General features: G+C 34.3%; 1 protein-coding gene across 11 annotated transcripts in view; it reads left to right on the top strand.

Annotated features, from left to right (window-relative positions):
• UBE3A (ubiquitin protein ligase E3A) overlaps nt 1-15,268 on the top strand; it is a 96,931-nt gene that overhangs the window by 54,229 nt on the left and 27,434 nt on the right. For 7 of the 11 annotated variants that reach the window (XM_045795336.2, XM_045795332.2, XM_045795331.2 and 4 more), the window contains 2 exons: nt 2,680-2,987; nt 9,315-10,561. In XM_045795336.2, coding sequence (XP_045651292.1) covers nt 2,680-2,987; nt 9,315-10,561 — 1,555 coding nt within the window. The remainder of the gene's footprint in view (nt 1-2,679; nt 2,988-9,314; nt 10,562-15,268) is intronic. The other 4 variants (XM_045795339.2, XM_045795337.2, XM_045795338.2 and 1 more) reach the window with 2 other exon arrangements.

Here is a 15,268-nt window from a genome sequence, read left to right as displayed (position 1 = left end):
ATTAAGAAAATAACTAGTGTTTAGTATTTTGAATTTTGATAATTATTAAAAAGTCATATGGACAATTTAATAAGCCTTGAGGCTATTCAGATCAAAATGTTAATACATTTTCTCCATATTTATTTATTTTTAATACACAAGTAGCATGTTTATTATAGAAAAAATAAATTAGAAGCAAAAACATGGAAGAATTTTTAAAAAATCCATTCAGTCACATCCGTTAGAGAAAATGTTAACACTTTGAAATAAAAGTGACCTCATCTTACAACTTTGTAACTGATTTTTTATCAATTAGTGATGAATGAGGAAGACTGTTCCTTGCCAGATTCATAGGTTGGTAATGTTCATTTATTCCAGTCTCTGAATGGTCATCAGTTCATTTAAGTAATCCCTATTGTTGGGCATGTCATTTTTTCCAGATTTCAATGTATTGTAGAAACAATGTATTTTTACAAAATTGTCCAATTATTTTCACTTGATCTCTGATTTGTATGATTCATTCTCCATCAATTTTTAAGACTTTGATATATGTTCATAATTTTCCTACAGAGTAGAAATACATTCCATTTACATTTTCTTTAGGGAAAGCTACTGTATTTCAGGAGAGGGTGGTATTATTAATCTCCCATTCTTTAGTAAAGGATAGTAACATATGGTATAAATCTTCTGGATTCTATATTTCTTTTTCTTTACATGTTGTCACTTTAATACTTTGCACAGTGATATATCTGGAATAATAATCTTTAATTTTCAAAAGTTGGATTATTTGTAGCTGCATGTAATAAAATAACTATTAAGTGATGCCTGTGCAGTTTTTAAGTGTGTTTTGTAGGGTTTTTTTTTTTTTCTTTGCATGCATGGATTTGCATGGAACATTTGAAAAATAGAAGCATCAAGGTAAATTGAATGTTTTTGAATTACAATTGACCCTTGAACAACATAGGTTTGAACTGTGTGGGTCCACTTACGTGTGGGTTTTTTTAAATAGAAAAAATAAACTTAAGTACTGGTAAATCCAGTATAGTACTGTAAATATATTTTGTCTTCCTTAAGATTTTATAAATACTTCTCTTTTCTCTAACTTTAAGAATATAGTATATAATACATATAACATGAAATACGTGTTAATTGCCTTTTTATGTTATTGGTAAGGCTTCTGGTCAATGGTAGACTATTTGTAGTTATAGGGGAATCTAAGGTTATACATGCAGATTTTCAACTGTGCAAGGGGGTGGCACCCCTAATGCCAACATTATTCAGGGGTTAATTGTGCTAGTTTTTGTCACTTACCTTGATAGTTTAGAGACAAAGTTCTATTTTTGAGCCAAAATTGGACTTAATATGTGCCTTATTTACTTATTTGCCTTCTTGTTCAGTTTCTCATGATTAACAAAATATATCTCACAATTAACAAGATGTGAACTTCATTGCCATTTAGTCTTACGTGTTAGTAAAATAATTGTAGGAACATTTTGAGAGGTAAATTTTTTTAATAGTTTTGATTCTTTGTAGTTTTTATTCCCATGCATGTGACTTTGAGACCAAAAGGAAAAACTATGAATTACGTTTCTTTGGATCCAGTAGACTACTTTCTTTAAATTCTGGCAATCTCACATCATCAGACAGTAGAAGCATAGATTTGAATAAACCGTAGATATAGCCCATCTTCTTGCTTGATGAAATAATCTCTTCAGTATCTTTGGAAGCTCTGCTGGACCAGCCAGTTAAGAACATGAATCTACATATTTTAGGTTCACAATGAACATAGTGAAATGTAAGATTTTGCCCTAAGGGAACTTGAATATTCCATGTTCTTAATGACATGGGGTTAATGAGCAAGTTCAGTGACATGTTTTGGGTTCAAGATTGTATGCTCAGAATCATTTTCTTGCAGTGTAACACAGCTTTGGATATTTCATTTATAACTTTATTTTTATTTATTTATTTATTTTTTAAGATTTTATTTATTTATTCGACAGAGATAGAGATAGCCAGCGAGAGAGGGAACACAAGCAGGGGGAGTGGGAGAGGAAGAAGCAGGCTCATAGCGGAGGAGCCTGATGTGGGGCTCGATCCCATAACACCGGGATCACGCCCTGAGCCGAACGCAGACGCTTAACCGCTGTGCCACCCAGGCGCCCCTATAACTTTATTTTTAAATCTCTCATATGGTAGATAATTGGAGAAAAACTTTCTTTCCAGATAGAAGTTCCGTGTTAACTATAAATCAGGTATTAAAAACTATTAAAACAAAATAGTAATTACATAAAGGGAAGTTGGATTGATACTTTTAACTAGACTCTCATTTTCTTAATGTTAGTTTTTTAAAATGATAAAGTACTAAAACTCTTAGCCATAAACCTTGTGATTTTCATCTGTTGTGCTAAATAATTTAAGCATATATACCATCAAACAAGTTTTTTTTCTCCCTTTTTTTAAACCAAAAAAAACCATATTTTCATTGCTGTTCTTTTCATAGTATCTTAGGCAGTATTTTATCAAACATTCTACTAGTTAAAAGTTTTGTATAAACAGTGGGTCTCCATTTTCTGCACCTCATCTTAATATGCATTTATTACTTTATTGCTTGACTAACTTGCCTTAAGATATATTAAGCTTTTTACATGAGAGCTATACTAATCTTAATCACTGTGCTTATTGTTTGAATGTTTGCTACAGGAAGCGAGCAGCTGCAAAGCATCTAATAGAACGCTACTACCACCAGTTAACTGAGGGCTGTGGAAATGAGGCCTGCACGAATGAGTTTTGTGCTTCCTGTCCAACTTTTCTTCGTATGGATAACAATGCAGCAGCTATTAAAGCCCTCGAGCTTTATAAGATTAATGCAAAACTCTGTGATCCTCATCCCTCCAAGAAAGGAGCAAGCTCAGCTTACCTTGAAAACTCGAAAGGTGCCCCTAACAACTCCTGCTCTGACATAAAAATGAACAAGAAGGAAGGACAAGGAGCAAGAGATGATTTTAGAGGTAAGATGTTCAATTTTTAATTGAGAATTTTTGACTGAAAACCAGATTGGAGATTTATTAAAATGTGTGAGGTTTTTGTTTGTTTTGTCTAATTGTGTGACATTAGGACATGATAGTATAGTGTAGTGGTATTTATATATCGATTGATTGATTGATTGTGGTAAAGGACAAAACTAATAATTGAACTAATGATTTAACAACATTTTAGTTTTCTCATGGTCCCTAATTAGAAGCAGATTATATTCCAAAAGTTCCTTTTTTAATGGATTGATTGGAAGTTTTGAACATTTTCCACTAGGAAAAATGTATTAAGTAGTAATCTCCTAAACGAGACCACAAAATCTAATTAAATTATCAAGTAGCTGGACTTAATATGTGGAATGAGTTGTAGAACCTTAGTACTATGAGGTGAAGGAAGCAGAAAGAAGTGTTGTCAGTCTTTTCCATTTCTGAGGGCAAAGCAAAAATAAAAATTTTGTAGCTGTTACTTGAGAAATAATTCGATTTTTCTTTCTAATATGCTTCCCATATCCTGCTCAGATTCTTCTGGGCATTTGGCGCACTCATGCTGCCAAGAATCATCATCACCTACCAATGGCAGTCTTCACCTAAGCCCTTGTTTTCTAAATGATCCTGTATTCCAAAATTGTTTAATATATATATTTTTTAAAATCTTCAAATCCAAGCTTTCTTTTCCTCAGTGAAGATAATCAGTGTTAGTAACAAGGTAATTGAATTTCTGAATCACTGACAGGGCTCAGCCCTACCAAAGGTAATTCTATTTTAAAAGAGGAAGCTTTTTATAGTAGCATGATTTAAATGCAGATTTAATTTAATTGGTGACATAGAATTGTGTTTTATCTTTTACTCTAACCTCATAGTAAAGGTGTTTTCATAACTTGATAACAACTTTACACAGCTTCAAAATGTGTGGTTCCATTACATGATTTAGCTCACACGCTGTGGATAAAGTAGGTGAGTGTTGTCAGTATGTGTAATGGGGAAGTTCCATCGATTCCATTATGCACATTTCTCCAGCAGGTGTGCACCACAGAGTAACAGTTATTAAATGTAAAATGTGCTGGTGCAGTTGAATGCAGCCAGCTGTAGGGGATTATAGTACAGGGTGGATGGACACATCTTTTTGTCTATGTGCTTCATCATAGGTGCTTATTGAGTGGTTTTTCCCAGTGTTTCTTTCCTATTTTTGCTCAAGTCTGTGTAATTTAGCAGTTCCTTATACTTTCTTACAATATGCTACTCTCTCCTTCTGCTCCCTTTTTCTGTAACTTTCTATTTACTGTAGTATTTTTCTACTAGGAATTACAAATGCATTAACTACACTAGTACTTTGGATTGTTAATTATATTTGTTGGTTCTTGTTACAAAATTCTGTATGTATTGGATAGTCTGCCCCAAACTGTTTTTGCATAAAAATTTTCTTAAGTGTAGAATTTTGTAGATGAAGTGTATTTTCAAGAATATACATACATTACAAAATACACAAGATATACCATACAGGAATGTCTCTTCATTTAACATTTTCTTAGTAGAACATCTCTTTTTCTTGATAAAACATTGTGAATGTTTTTATCTCTAATTATAATGTTCTTTAAACTAATTTATGTCTGAAAAACTCAGTTCAGCATTTTAAACAAAATACTATCTAGAGAAAGTATTGGTACGTTTATATGGAATTAGTACAATGTCAGAATCACTTGAAGGCATTCTGAACAGCATGTCAACAAAGGATATTGGGGTCTAGAGTGTTGCTGTCCCTTAAGGTAGGTCATGTTATGCATGAAAAACAACTTTTTGTTACTAAGTTTACGATTTGATGATTTAGGAAGCAGAGTGTTTTGTGTTTCAAGCTAGTTACTTATAATAGTTATTTACTCTTTTGGCTACATTTTAGGAAATAAGGGGTTTTTCGTTGTTTTGTAAGAAGGTGTTATAATTTTTTCCGATTAAAATAATGAGAAATAAGCTCCCAGGTAGTAGTTTTAACACTTTTCAGGAAGAGATTACTGATGTTTAGCAGAAGATGTCTGTACAGTTTCCCCCACTATCTGAAAGTAGAGCATTCCTGTGAAACTTTCGTGAGACAAAATGGCATACTCAGTGAAGAAGCAATTACCATTAATTTATACGGAAAACATTTTGAGGTTCCCTTATTCACAAAATAGCCTCTCTTAGCCTTTTCTGATACCTTAGGACACATCTTGCTAATGGATGTACAAAATGAATTGAGATAAACACGCCCACAGACACAGTTTAAAGCTATGGTGACTTGAGGCTGAGATGCTGAGTGTAATTCCTGGGGAAGGAGATTCTTAGTGCCACTCTTGGTCCTCAGAGTAGATGTTGCCTCTATAATGGCTTGCAGTAAAACAAACACTAAATGCTTTTTTGCTTTTTAACTTTCTTACTATAAGTGAAGTAGCCTAGTGGGAACTTTGGAAAAGCAGAGGATATCTACATGTCATAATAGAACAAATCTAAAGATTAACTCTTAGAGAGTTAAAGCCCATAAAAGAAACTATGGGTGTTGACAGTCTGGTAGCAGGGGCCAAAGATCAGATTCATGGTTTGGTAAAATTTGGTATTTTTGTGGTTGAACTTTTACAGCTGTTCATTTAATGATCATTTGCATATCTTGTCTTTTACTATGGAACAAATATTAAAAGAGGTAGAAATCATATTAAGAAATTTTATATGTTGTCCATTTGTCACAGTGAAGATTGAATTACCTATGTGCCTCTAAAATTATCCTCTGCTTAATTTAAATACTTGTTGACAGCCCTGCCACTTCCTTGATAGATTAAGACTTTTGTCAGTATTACAGTGTATTATATTTGACCAATATAATCTCCATAAAATTAATAGACAAAATATATCAATTGTTCTCTTTCCTGTAAAATAATTTCTCTGAATAGTTTTTTCAAAATGCAGATACTATTTGGGGTGCTCCATTTTTATTTCTTCCACAATTTGGTGGTGCTTTTATTGACCTGTATAGTACTGCCTAATGGAAAATGGTCTTGAAATATTAATAAACATTGTTTTTTATTTTTTAATTTGAAGGACAATATTTTATAATTTGTAGAGACATGTATAGCTTTTGCTTAGATAATTTGAAGATGATATTAGCTTATTTTATATACTAATAAAAATTAGGAGATTCTTTTGTTGTACTCACAATGAGTTAATCATGTTTGACCCCATTTCTCAGGAAAATAAACCCTCAGAAGTTCATCAGTGGACTTCCACTTAGGTAATTGGCAGACCTGGGCCACATGTCATCCTCCAGGTGCAAATGAGGATTGGAATACTAGTGTTTAGTTTTTACAGTTATCTGTTATGATGGCATGTCAGAGAAGAGGGGTGAATAGATTTGTTGGAGTTAGCCAGTCTACAATGTCTGCCCAGATATATTAGAGAGTTGGAGGAAGACCAGAGTTTCATAAGATCACCTTTTAGATACTGATGGTTAATAATAATTCTAATTTGGAATTAGAAATAATCTCAGTAGAAAATTTAAGTTGGCATATTCATGTGAACTAAACTAGTATAACTCAGGATACAGAACTCTTGGGGTACTATCCAGCATTGAATGTTGACATCTTTATGTCAGTTGAAAATGATGTCCTTTGGTCGGTCATTAATGGTTTCATATGCTTTTAGTAATTGGTTAGTCTTAACCTGTCTACCAACATTTGAATACTTTAGCAATGTCAGAAATGTGCGATAGTCCTTAGGGATCACAAAAAACACACATGTACAAATAAGTAACATAGAACTTTCAAGTTTTTTGAATTATCTTTGCCCAGAGCATTCATTCTTCCTTTAGCTGTCAGAACAGGTGATATAGTTGATTTGTAAAGTGAAATTCGATTATCTAATGTTTAAAGGGTATTTTCACTTCTTTATTAATAGGTCAGAATATTTTTGTTTCTGTATTTTCATTTGAAATACAGTCATTTATGTTCTTGTTTGAATATTAAAACAGTTTATTTTATCCCCAGTTACCTGATATTCATGCATGTCATAAGAAAAAAATAGTGTTGTCGAGGTATATTTCTCAGCTTTGGTAAGGTGAAATTTTGTGATTATTTAGCTTATCTCAGATTATAAGTGAGAAAATGAAGGGTGGGGTTTTGTTTTTCTTTTGAGAATAGATCGTGAGAGTGAGTACATGAGAGCTAAGCTAATTTTAATTTTAAAATGCTCTTTTTTTCCCCTTCTTTTTTAAAATTGAAAATCATGGTAAGTACCAGGGAGTTTATTATTTGAGGTGTTGAATCTATGATTTGTCCAAGCATTGAGATTTACTACTCCTTGAGTTGGAATGTTTTACATGGTTTTTCTCTTTGATCACTGTATTCAGTGCTTTCTATGAAAAAGTCAAATGTTATGAAAGCTCAGATTAAACTATGTGAAATAAATTAACATTTGAGTAGAAGATGACAACTTGGAGTTTTAGACAACAGCATGTTAAAATTCTTTTTTTTGTGTGAGTAAGCAAACCATAAGAGAGAGAACACACATGGACTTTTCCTTTTTTGTTCTAATGTGTTTAATCCAGTAGCATTCCCATTTGGGAGTGGAATGCTTATGCATTCCATAACCTCCAAACTTACTCTTCATTCCTCTCAAGGGGATATATGTGTATAGATTTAAATTTTGATGGTGAAGAGAATTAGAGCCATTTGTTTATCTGGTTTTCATCTGAAAGGTAATAATGGCAAATATAAAAGTATTTCAAAAGGTGATAATGGAGGTCTAAGCTACTGTTTAGAGACAGATGTGAGAAAGAAGTAAAATGAATGCCAGTAGACTGCCATAGACTCTTTTACCACTGCGGTAGTCCCTGGTTCCAGAGATTTTTATCTCAAAAATCCTTGAAATGTTCTTTTCTTTGTTTCTTCTGTGATTTCATTAGAATTTCAGCTTGTTAACATTACTATAAATCTGAAAATGTGTAATAAATTGATATTTGGTCTGGCCTTTCATTGCCTCCTGTCATTTTTGCCTCTTACGGTGGTTCTTTCTTTATGGGGGAGAATGGATGTGATAGAAAAACAAAATAAAACTCCCTTGGATTTAAGTAATACAGACTGCAAAAATAATGGTAATAAGCTGCAAAAACAATCAGCTTATGTCACTTATAAAATTTTTATTACTGGAAAAGGATCAAGAAGGATTAAGCATAATTTAGACAGTCCACTGGTATTTTAAAGACTTTGAAGGCAAGGTGGGGAAAGGTGAAAAGCTTCTTTCTATATTAGTAAGGATCAATTAGACTGCAATATTAAGTACATACCAGAAAGAGCACTAGTTTATTGAACAAAGTGGAAATTTATTTCTGGCTCATCTAATAGCCATGGTATTCTAGGTTGGCAGAGTTCTGCTTCACATAATCATTCAGAAATGCTGCTGTAGTGACATTGTTATCTTCAACACATGGCTTCCAGAGCATCCTGGGAACATCATCCCATTAGCCAGAAGGAAAAGCTTTGTCCTGAAGTAGCACTTAACCTCAAAAACCTGGGAAGGCTGGAAGATGTGGTCCAAATCTGCCCAGAAAGGAGAGGAAAAAGATTTTGGTTTCACTTATCTGCTTATAAGTTGCCTTCTATCACTCTTATTATTACTTCATAACTATTTCCTTTTTATTTCAACCTGATTCCTGACTACAGATGGCAGTGTTTGTCAACTTCAGATCTTATGAGAAATGGTATAGTAATTCTTTTCAATCATCCACAGAATTGACCACCCTGGAAAAAACTAAAAGGGAAGACTCAAAAGGAACCAGTTTTATTTTAAGATATATAAAAGTAAGACAAGGGCTGTTTCCCAAAGCAGATGCTGAAGGAACCTTTCTTGCCTTCCTCAGTCTTTCAAGAAGAGTAGTGAAATAAGAAGGAAACCTCTCGGAACAGTAGTGTTTCTTCACTAAAGTGAGGTTGTAAGAGGTGTATTGTGATGAATCAAGTCAGCACATGATTTTCTTGGTTCAGATTTATAAATTAAAGCTACATGTTAATTTCCACTATGATTATGAAAAGAGTTTGAGCTCATTAAAAGCTACATATTATTGAAAGAAAGTAAAAGAATGGGTGAGGTTGTTGCTATTAATAATAGTTCATTGACAAAAATAAGGAAATATATTTTGTTTGTTGAATCTAAGTATTAGATATGTTTTAAAAGAGTTGTAAGTCATAAATGGTATTGAGTACAAAATGGCTGTTTTACTTTACACTAGAACTAAAAGTAAACATACTTACAAAAAATAAACATTCTCCTTTTTTTTCTCTAATTTTTTAGATGTGACTTACCTAACAGAAGAGACGGTATATGAAATTCTTGAATTATGTAGAGAGAGAGAGGATTATTCCCCTTTAATCCGTGTTATTGGAAGAGTTTTTTCTAGTGCTGAAGCATTGGTACAGAGCTTTCGGAAAGTCAAACAACACACCAAGGAAGAACTGAAATCTCTTCAAGGAAAGGATGAAGACAAAGATGAAGATGAAAAGGAAAAAGCTGCATGTTCTGCTGCTGCTATGGAAGAAGATTCAGAAGCATCTTCTTCAAGGATAAGTGATACTTCACAAGGAGATAACAACTTACAAAAATTAGGCCCTGATGATGTGTCTGTGGATATTGAGGCCATTAGAAGGGTCTACATCAGATTACTCTCTAATGAAAAAATAGAAACTGCTTTTCTCAATGCACTTGTATATTTGTCACCTAATGTGGAATGTGACTTGACGTATCACAATGTGTACTCTCGAGATCCTAATTATCTGAATTTATTCATTATTGTAATGGAGAATAGAAATCTCCACAGTCCTGAATATCTGGAAATGGCTTTGCCATTATTTTGCAAAGCAATGAGTAAGCTACCCCTTGCAGCCCAAGGAAAATTGGTTAGACTGTGGTCTAAATACAGTGCAGACCAGATTCGTAGAATGATGGAAACATTTCAGCAACTTATTACTTACAAAGTCATAAGCAATGAATTTAACAGTCGGAATCTAGTGAATGACGATGATGCAATTGTTGCTGCTTCAAAGTGCTTGAAAATGGTTTACTATGCAAATGTAGTGGGTGGGGAAGTGGACACAAATCATAATGAAGAAGATGATGAAGAGCCCATCCCAGAGTCCAGTGAATTGACACTTCAGGAGCTTTTGGGAGAGGAAAGAAGAAACAAGAAGGGTCCTCGAGTGGACCCACTGGAAACTGAACTTGGTGTTAAAACTCTGGATTGTCGAAAACCACTTATCCCTTTTGAAGAGTTTATTAATGAACCACTGAATGATGTTCTAGAAATGGATAAAGATTATACTTTTTTCAAAGTAGAAACAGAGAACAAATTCTCTTTCATGACATGTCCCTTTATATTGAATGCTGTCACAAAGAATTTGGGATTATATTATGACAATAGAATTCGCATGTACAGTGAACGAAGAATCACTGTTCTCTACAGCTTAGTTCAAGGACAGCAGTTGAATCCGTATTTGAGACTCAAAGTCAGACGTGACCATATCATAGATGATGCACTTGTCCGGGTAAGTTGGGCTTATGCTTAAAAATTAGTACTAGAATAAATACGTAATATTGGGGCAATTGTAATACAGTTCAGTGGATTCATTTTACATGACCGTTTGAAAAAAAATATGGCATCATATGGTATAGGAGTATATGGATGTTTTTGTATTGTAAGTGTAAATATTATACTTTTGTTATTCCTGTCCAAATTTATAAATGTGTTCCACAAAGTATCGATTGTCTTGAATAAGGATGACTCTCTCTTTGAAAAAGAATAGATTTTCTAAATATCAACAACTAACCCCAAAAGTTTCTTCTCTATTCAGAAGACAAGTAGATGTTGGGAAAAGACCAGAGCACAGGAACAAGGGGAATGTAGAGATACCCAATAATAAGTGTGAATGTAAAATCTTAACTGGGAAAAGTGGTACAATAAAATCATACATAAAATAGTAAGTGGTATCCAAAAATTCTATGGCATAAAATTTAGAGTTAAGTTATTGTGAAGGTGAAGCGATCTGGGCAGTTTAATGGGTGCTGCTAGTAAGAGTTCCTGCTGGATCCCTCTGAATGCCCCTGTGTAGCACTGCCTCATTGTGGTATTTTCTTACTACTTAAATATCTTGGAGTTGGTCGGAACCACTGGGAAAACAGCAGCCATTCCAGGAATCTTGAAATTTATGGTGCTTTGTATCGTCAACCCAATCCAGGGAGATAGAGCTGGGAGAATATTGGGAACACAGGTATCTACCTTCTAACTTCCTGTTTCTCCAGATTGGCTGCCTTTTGTTAATTCCTTGCCTCCACAGAATATAATATTTGTGTCCCCATTTAAGAATGGAGGCCTGGGCAAAAGACAGAAACCAGTTGCCAATCACATACCAAATTTGCATTTGCCCTAGTGTGCTTTATCACAGGTTGTGGGGTTTTTTTTTGTGTGTTTTTTTTTTTAAGGTTTTATTTTTAAGTAATCTCTACGCCCATGTTAGGGCTCGAACTCACAACCCCAAGATGAAGAGTCCCCATGCTGTATCAGCCAGGTACCGCCCCCTTTATCACAGGGTTTTATTGTGTATTCATCTTATACATAACCCATCATTACTAGTTCCTTTTTTTTTTTTTTAAACAACTTAAAATTTGATGTCAGGTAAAATTAAGATACGGTCAACCTTCCATACTAATAGAAGATAAGAACCCGTGACACAACTAGGAAATAGTGATACTTATTGTAAAGTATATTTTAGTTTTAGGATGGATTTGTCTAAATCTGAGTATTATAAAACTGTAAACCAGTGGAAAAAGTTGTTTGACATTTCAGAAATTTAAAAGTTGCAGGGATTGTGTGTCTCTTTTGTTACTGGTTTTTAAAAATACCAAATATGTTTCTAGTGTTAAGGAAAGATTATACATTATTTAAGCAACTCAAGCAGTTTTTCAACAGAGGCAGAAAGAGGCATTAGTTGTTTGGAGTAATTATCATTGCTTGCTTTCTGGTGCTCTTTTTATTCTACTCTTGTAGTTTGGGGCTACATAAATAATTAATGTACTTAATAACTGATAATCAGGCAGCCAGCAACTTACTTTACATAGTTTAGCAGAATGGTAGGGTATCGTAATAAGGATGTGAGTGATGTTTTATGAAAAGTACATTGAGGTCTGTATGAATTTCGGTTGTTATAGCAGAACTGCAAATCCGAAGACCATACAATTTTATGTTTGGCTTCTTGGGTTGGGATCCTTTCACCTATTTCCTGTAAAAGCTATGCCTGGCCTTTAAAAAAGCAGTGAAGTTACTCTCTGTAAGATTAATCCAGAGTTAGAAATTAAAAAAAAAAAAAAGTTGTCCACCTTCCTTATCTGCTGTAAGCTAAGAAATCTACCCAACCTTATTTTCCTTCCTCTGCCTTGTTTCCCACCACCACCCTCTCTTAGTAAAGTAAGGCTAAGAACCAACAAAACTTTAAGTACTTGTTGTATACTTACTTTATCATCTAGAATTTTGAGGAAACAGTCATTTTGGTTTATAAGGCCTTTTTTAAAAGCGGGTTTTAGAGTAAAACTGTGGACTTCTTAATTATACTAACAGTGGTTTTTTTTAGTGAGTTCTGCTTAATTCTGTCAAACCTGAATATTATAATTTGACGGATTCACTAGATAATATCTGTACCTGAATATTACCTGTCCACAAAAGCAGTTTGCTTTAGAAATCTTGTGTGTGCACTTTGCTAAGCAGTAGAGATGTAAAGATGAATTATGACCACTGAGAAGCTTCTTAGGGGTGCTGAATGCTCATACTAAACAAATTTTACTCGTCTTTCCTTTTTTCTTCTTTTTTAATAACAATGTGAAAAGGATAGAAAAATAAGAACATCAAAATAGGCCTTGTGAGTGAGTCAAATTGATACTCTTTTAAAAATAATACTCATAGCTGGTGTGATTATGATAAAGTCATAGTTTTAGGAACAAAATGTAGAAGGTTTAGGGGCGCCTGGGTGGCTCAGTCGTTAAGCATCTGCCCTCGGCTCAGGGCGTGATCCCAGGGTCCTTGGGTCGAGCCCCGCATCGGGCTTCCTGCTCTGCTGGGAGCCTGCTTCTTCCTCTCCCACTCCCCCTGCTTGTGTTCCCTCTCTCACTGGCTGTCTCTCGCTCTCAAATAAATAAGTAAATAAAATCTTTAAAAGAAAAAAAAAAGTAGAAGGTTTACAACAAAACATAGTTTAAGGTCATCCTTTCAGCTGAACTCTCAAAAGTACTGATGGATTTTTAACATCAGGGATCTACTTGCTTTTTTAAAGCCTTTTCTGTAACAGTTTGACAAACAAAATAAACCTATTGACTATTTTTTATGACCTTCTAATTTGAAGTACAGAGTAGTGTTGGGGAGAGAAGAGGAAATGAGAATTGTGGTGAGCTCAGGATTAATAAATAATTAAGGTTATAGAGTCGTAGACTTCTAAGAGCTGAAAGGAGCCTTAGAGTTCATCTACTTAGTTTACAAATGAGGCCCAGAAAATAATGACTGCATATATGACACTCTTGAGTATGTTTTCTGTTAGGTTTTACTTTTTAGTTATTAATTGTAAGGCTAACGGGCATGGTGGAAAAGGGAGGAGTAGTACCTTCCATTAATGATTATAGTTTTTTTTTTTTTAAGATTTTATTTATTTATTTGACAGAGATAGAGACAGCCAGCGAGAGAGGGAACACAAGCAGGGGGAGTGGAAGAGGAAGAAGCAGGCTCATAGCGGAGGAGCCTGATGTGGGGCTCGATCCCGGAACACCGGGATTACGCCCTGAGCCGAAGGCAGACGCTTAACCGCTGTGCCACCCAGGCGCCCCTATAGTTTTGTTTTTTTTTTTTTAGAGAAACTGTGTTCCTTACTTTACCATGTAATTCAAACCAGATTAGCAAATTATTTCCTAACTGGAGTTTTTAGAGGAACTGGGTTTTGTTTGTATTAAAGATTTTATTTATAAGAGACAGAGAAAGAGAGCATGAGTGGGAGGGGCAGAGGGGAAGGGGAAGAGAATCTCAAGTTGGCTCTATACAACAATGCGGGGCTTGAGATCACGACTTGAGCCCAGACTAAGAGTTGGACCCTTAACCAGCTGCACCACCCAGGCGCCCCTAGAGGAACTGTCTTCGATGACAGCTGAAGAATTAGTCTTTACAGTATTTTATTGAAACTTAGATACTGTTGATTGTAGGATACACTATTACTCTTACTACTTTTAGTAGTAGGAAAAAATGCTGCCAATTAGTTGTGAGATCCTACCGGTTTTATGGTATATCCTGATTTCAGAGATGTTAAAATGTGAAAACAGAAATTTTAGAATCAATGAAATATGGTAAAATATAAGTTGCCTTTTCACAAGTAGGTGTCTCAGAATCATTTAAGAACTACCCCACATTTGTGAATTATTGCAGTATTTCTTCCTAGGACTTATTTTCACTATTTGTTGTTGTTGTTTCTTAGAAAATAGTACAATGACACTCATGAGCTCACTTGAATTAAAACAATCCAAACGGCTTTTACAGTATTTTACTAATAACATTTATCTGTTTGTGTATTCCTTTAAAAGTAGATAATTTGTCATTTTTCTTAGACAAAGCATTTCCAAAGGAAAAGGGTATGAAAAAATTTTTTCATTACTTTTTATTTTAGGAGATTATGTTAGGAGAGGACAATATCATGGAAGACAATATTGCCATCTGTGACATAACCAAAACTGCCTTCACATCTGAACAGGAAATATGTTTTTTTAAAAAAAAATAGTCCAAGGTTCTACCTTCTAGAGATTCAGATTAGGAGTTCTGGTGTAGGAATTAAATTTCTCATAGTGCCCCCCAGATACTCCCTGATAAAGCCAGACTGCAAACCAGTATTTGGAAACATGGCTATTGGTACAGTTTATATATACATATTTATTGAGGCCATTTTTATATATAAGCACATGTTTAGGAAACTGGCAGTCTTTGAGAGGATGATGAAAATAGCAGATTTAGAGTAAGGATTTACAGTGGTGTGGGACTTGGTTCAGATTAGTCAGGGAATCCTAGAATTCTGACTAGGGATCTAAGGACTGAAAAGAATGGCTGAAATGGAGAACCATATAGGAAAATCCAAAAATATGAACCAGAACAGATCAAGGTGATAGACACAAATGAATAGCCCTACTACCAATTGGTTCTGCTCAATCCCCTCTAAAAAAACGATTAATGTTTT

Source organism: Ursus americanus, chromosome 28 (genome assembly GCF_024610735.1).
Source record: "Ursus americanus isolate L20-20 chromosome 28, mUrsAme1.1.p, whole genome shotgun sequence".
NCBI classification, from domain to species: domain Eukaryota; kingdom Metazoa; phylum Chordata; class Mammalia; order Carnivora; family Ursidae; genus Ursus; species Ursus americanus.
This window is presented reverse-complemented; position numbering and strand designations above follow the sequence as displayed.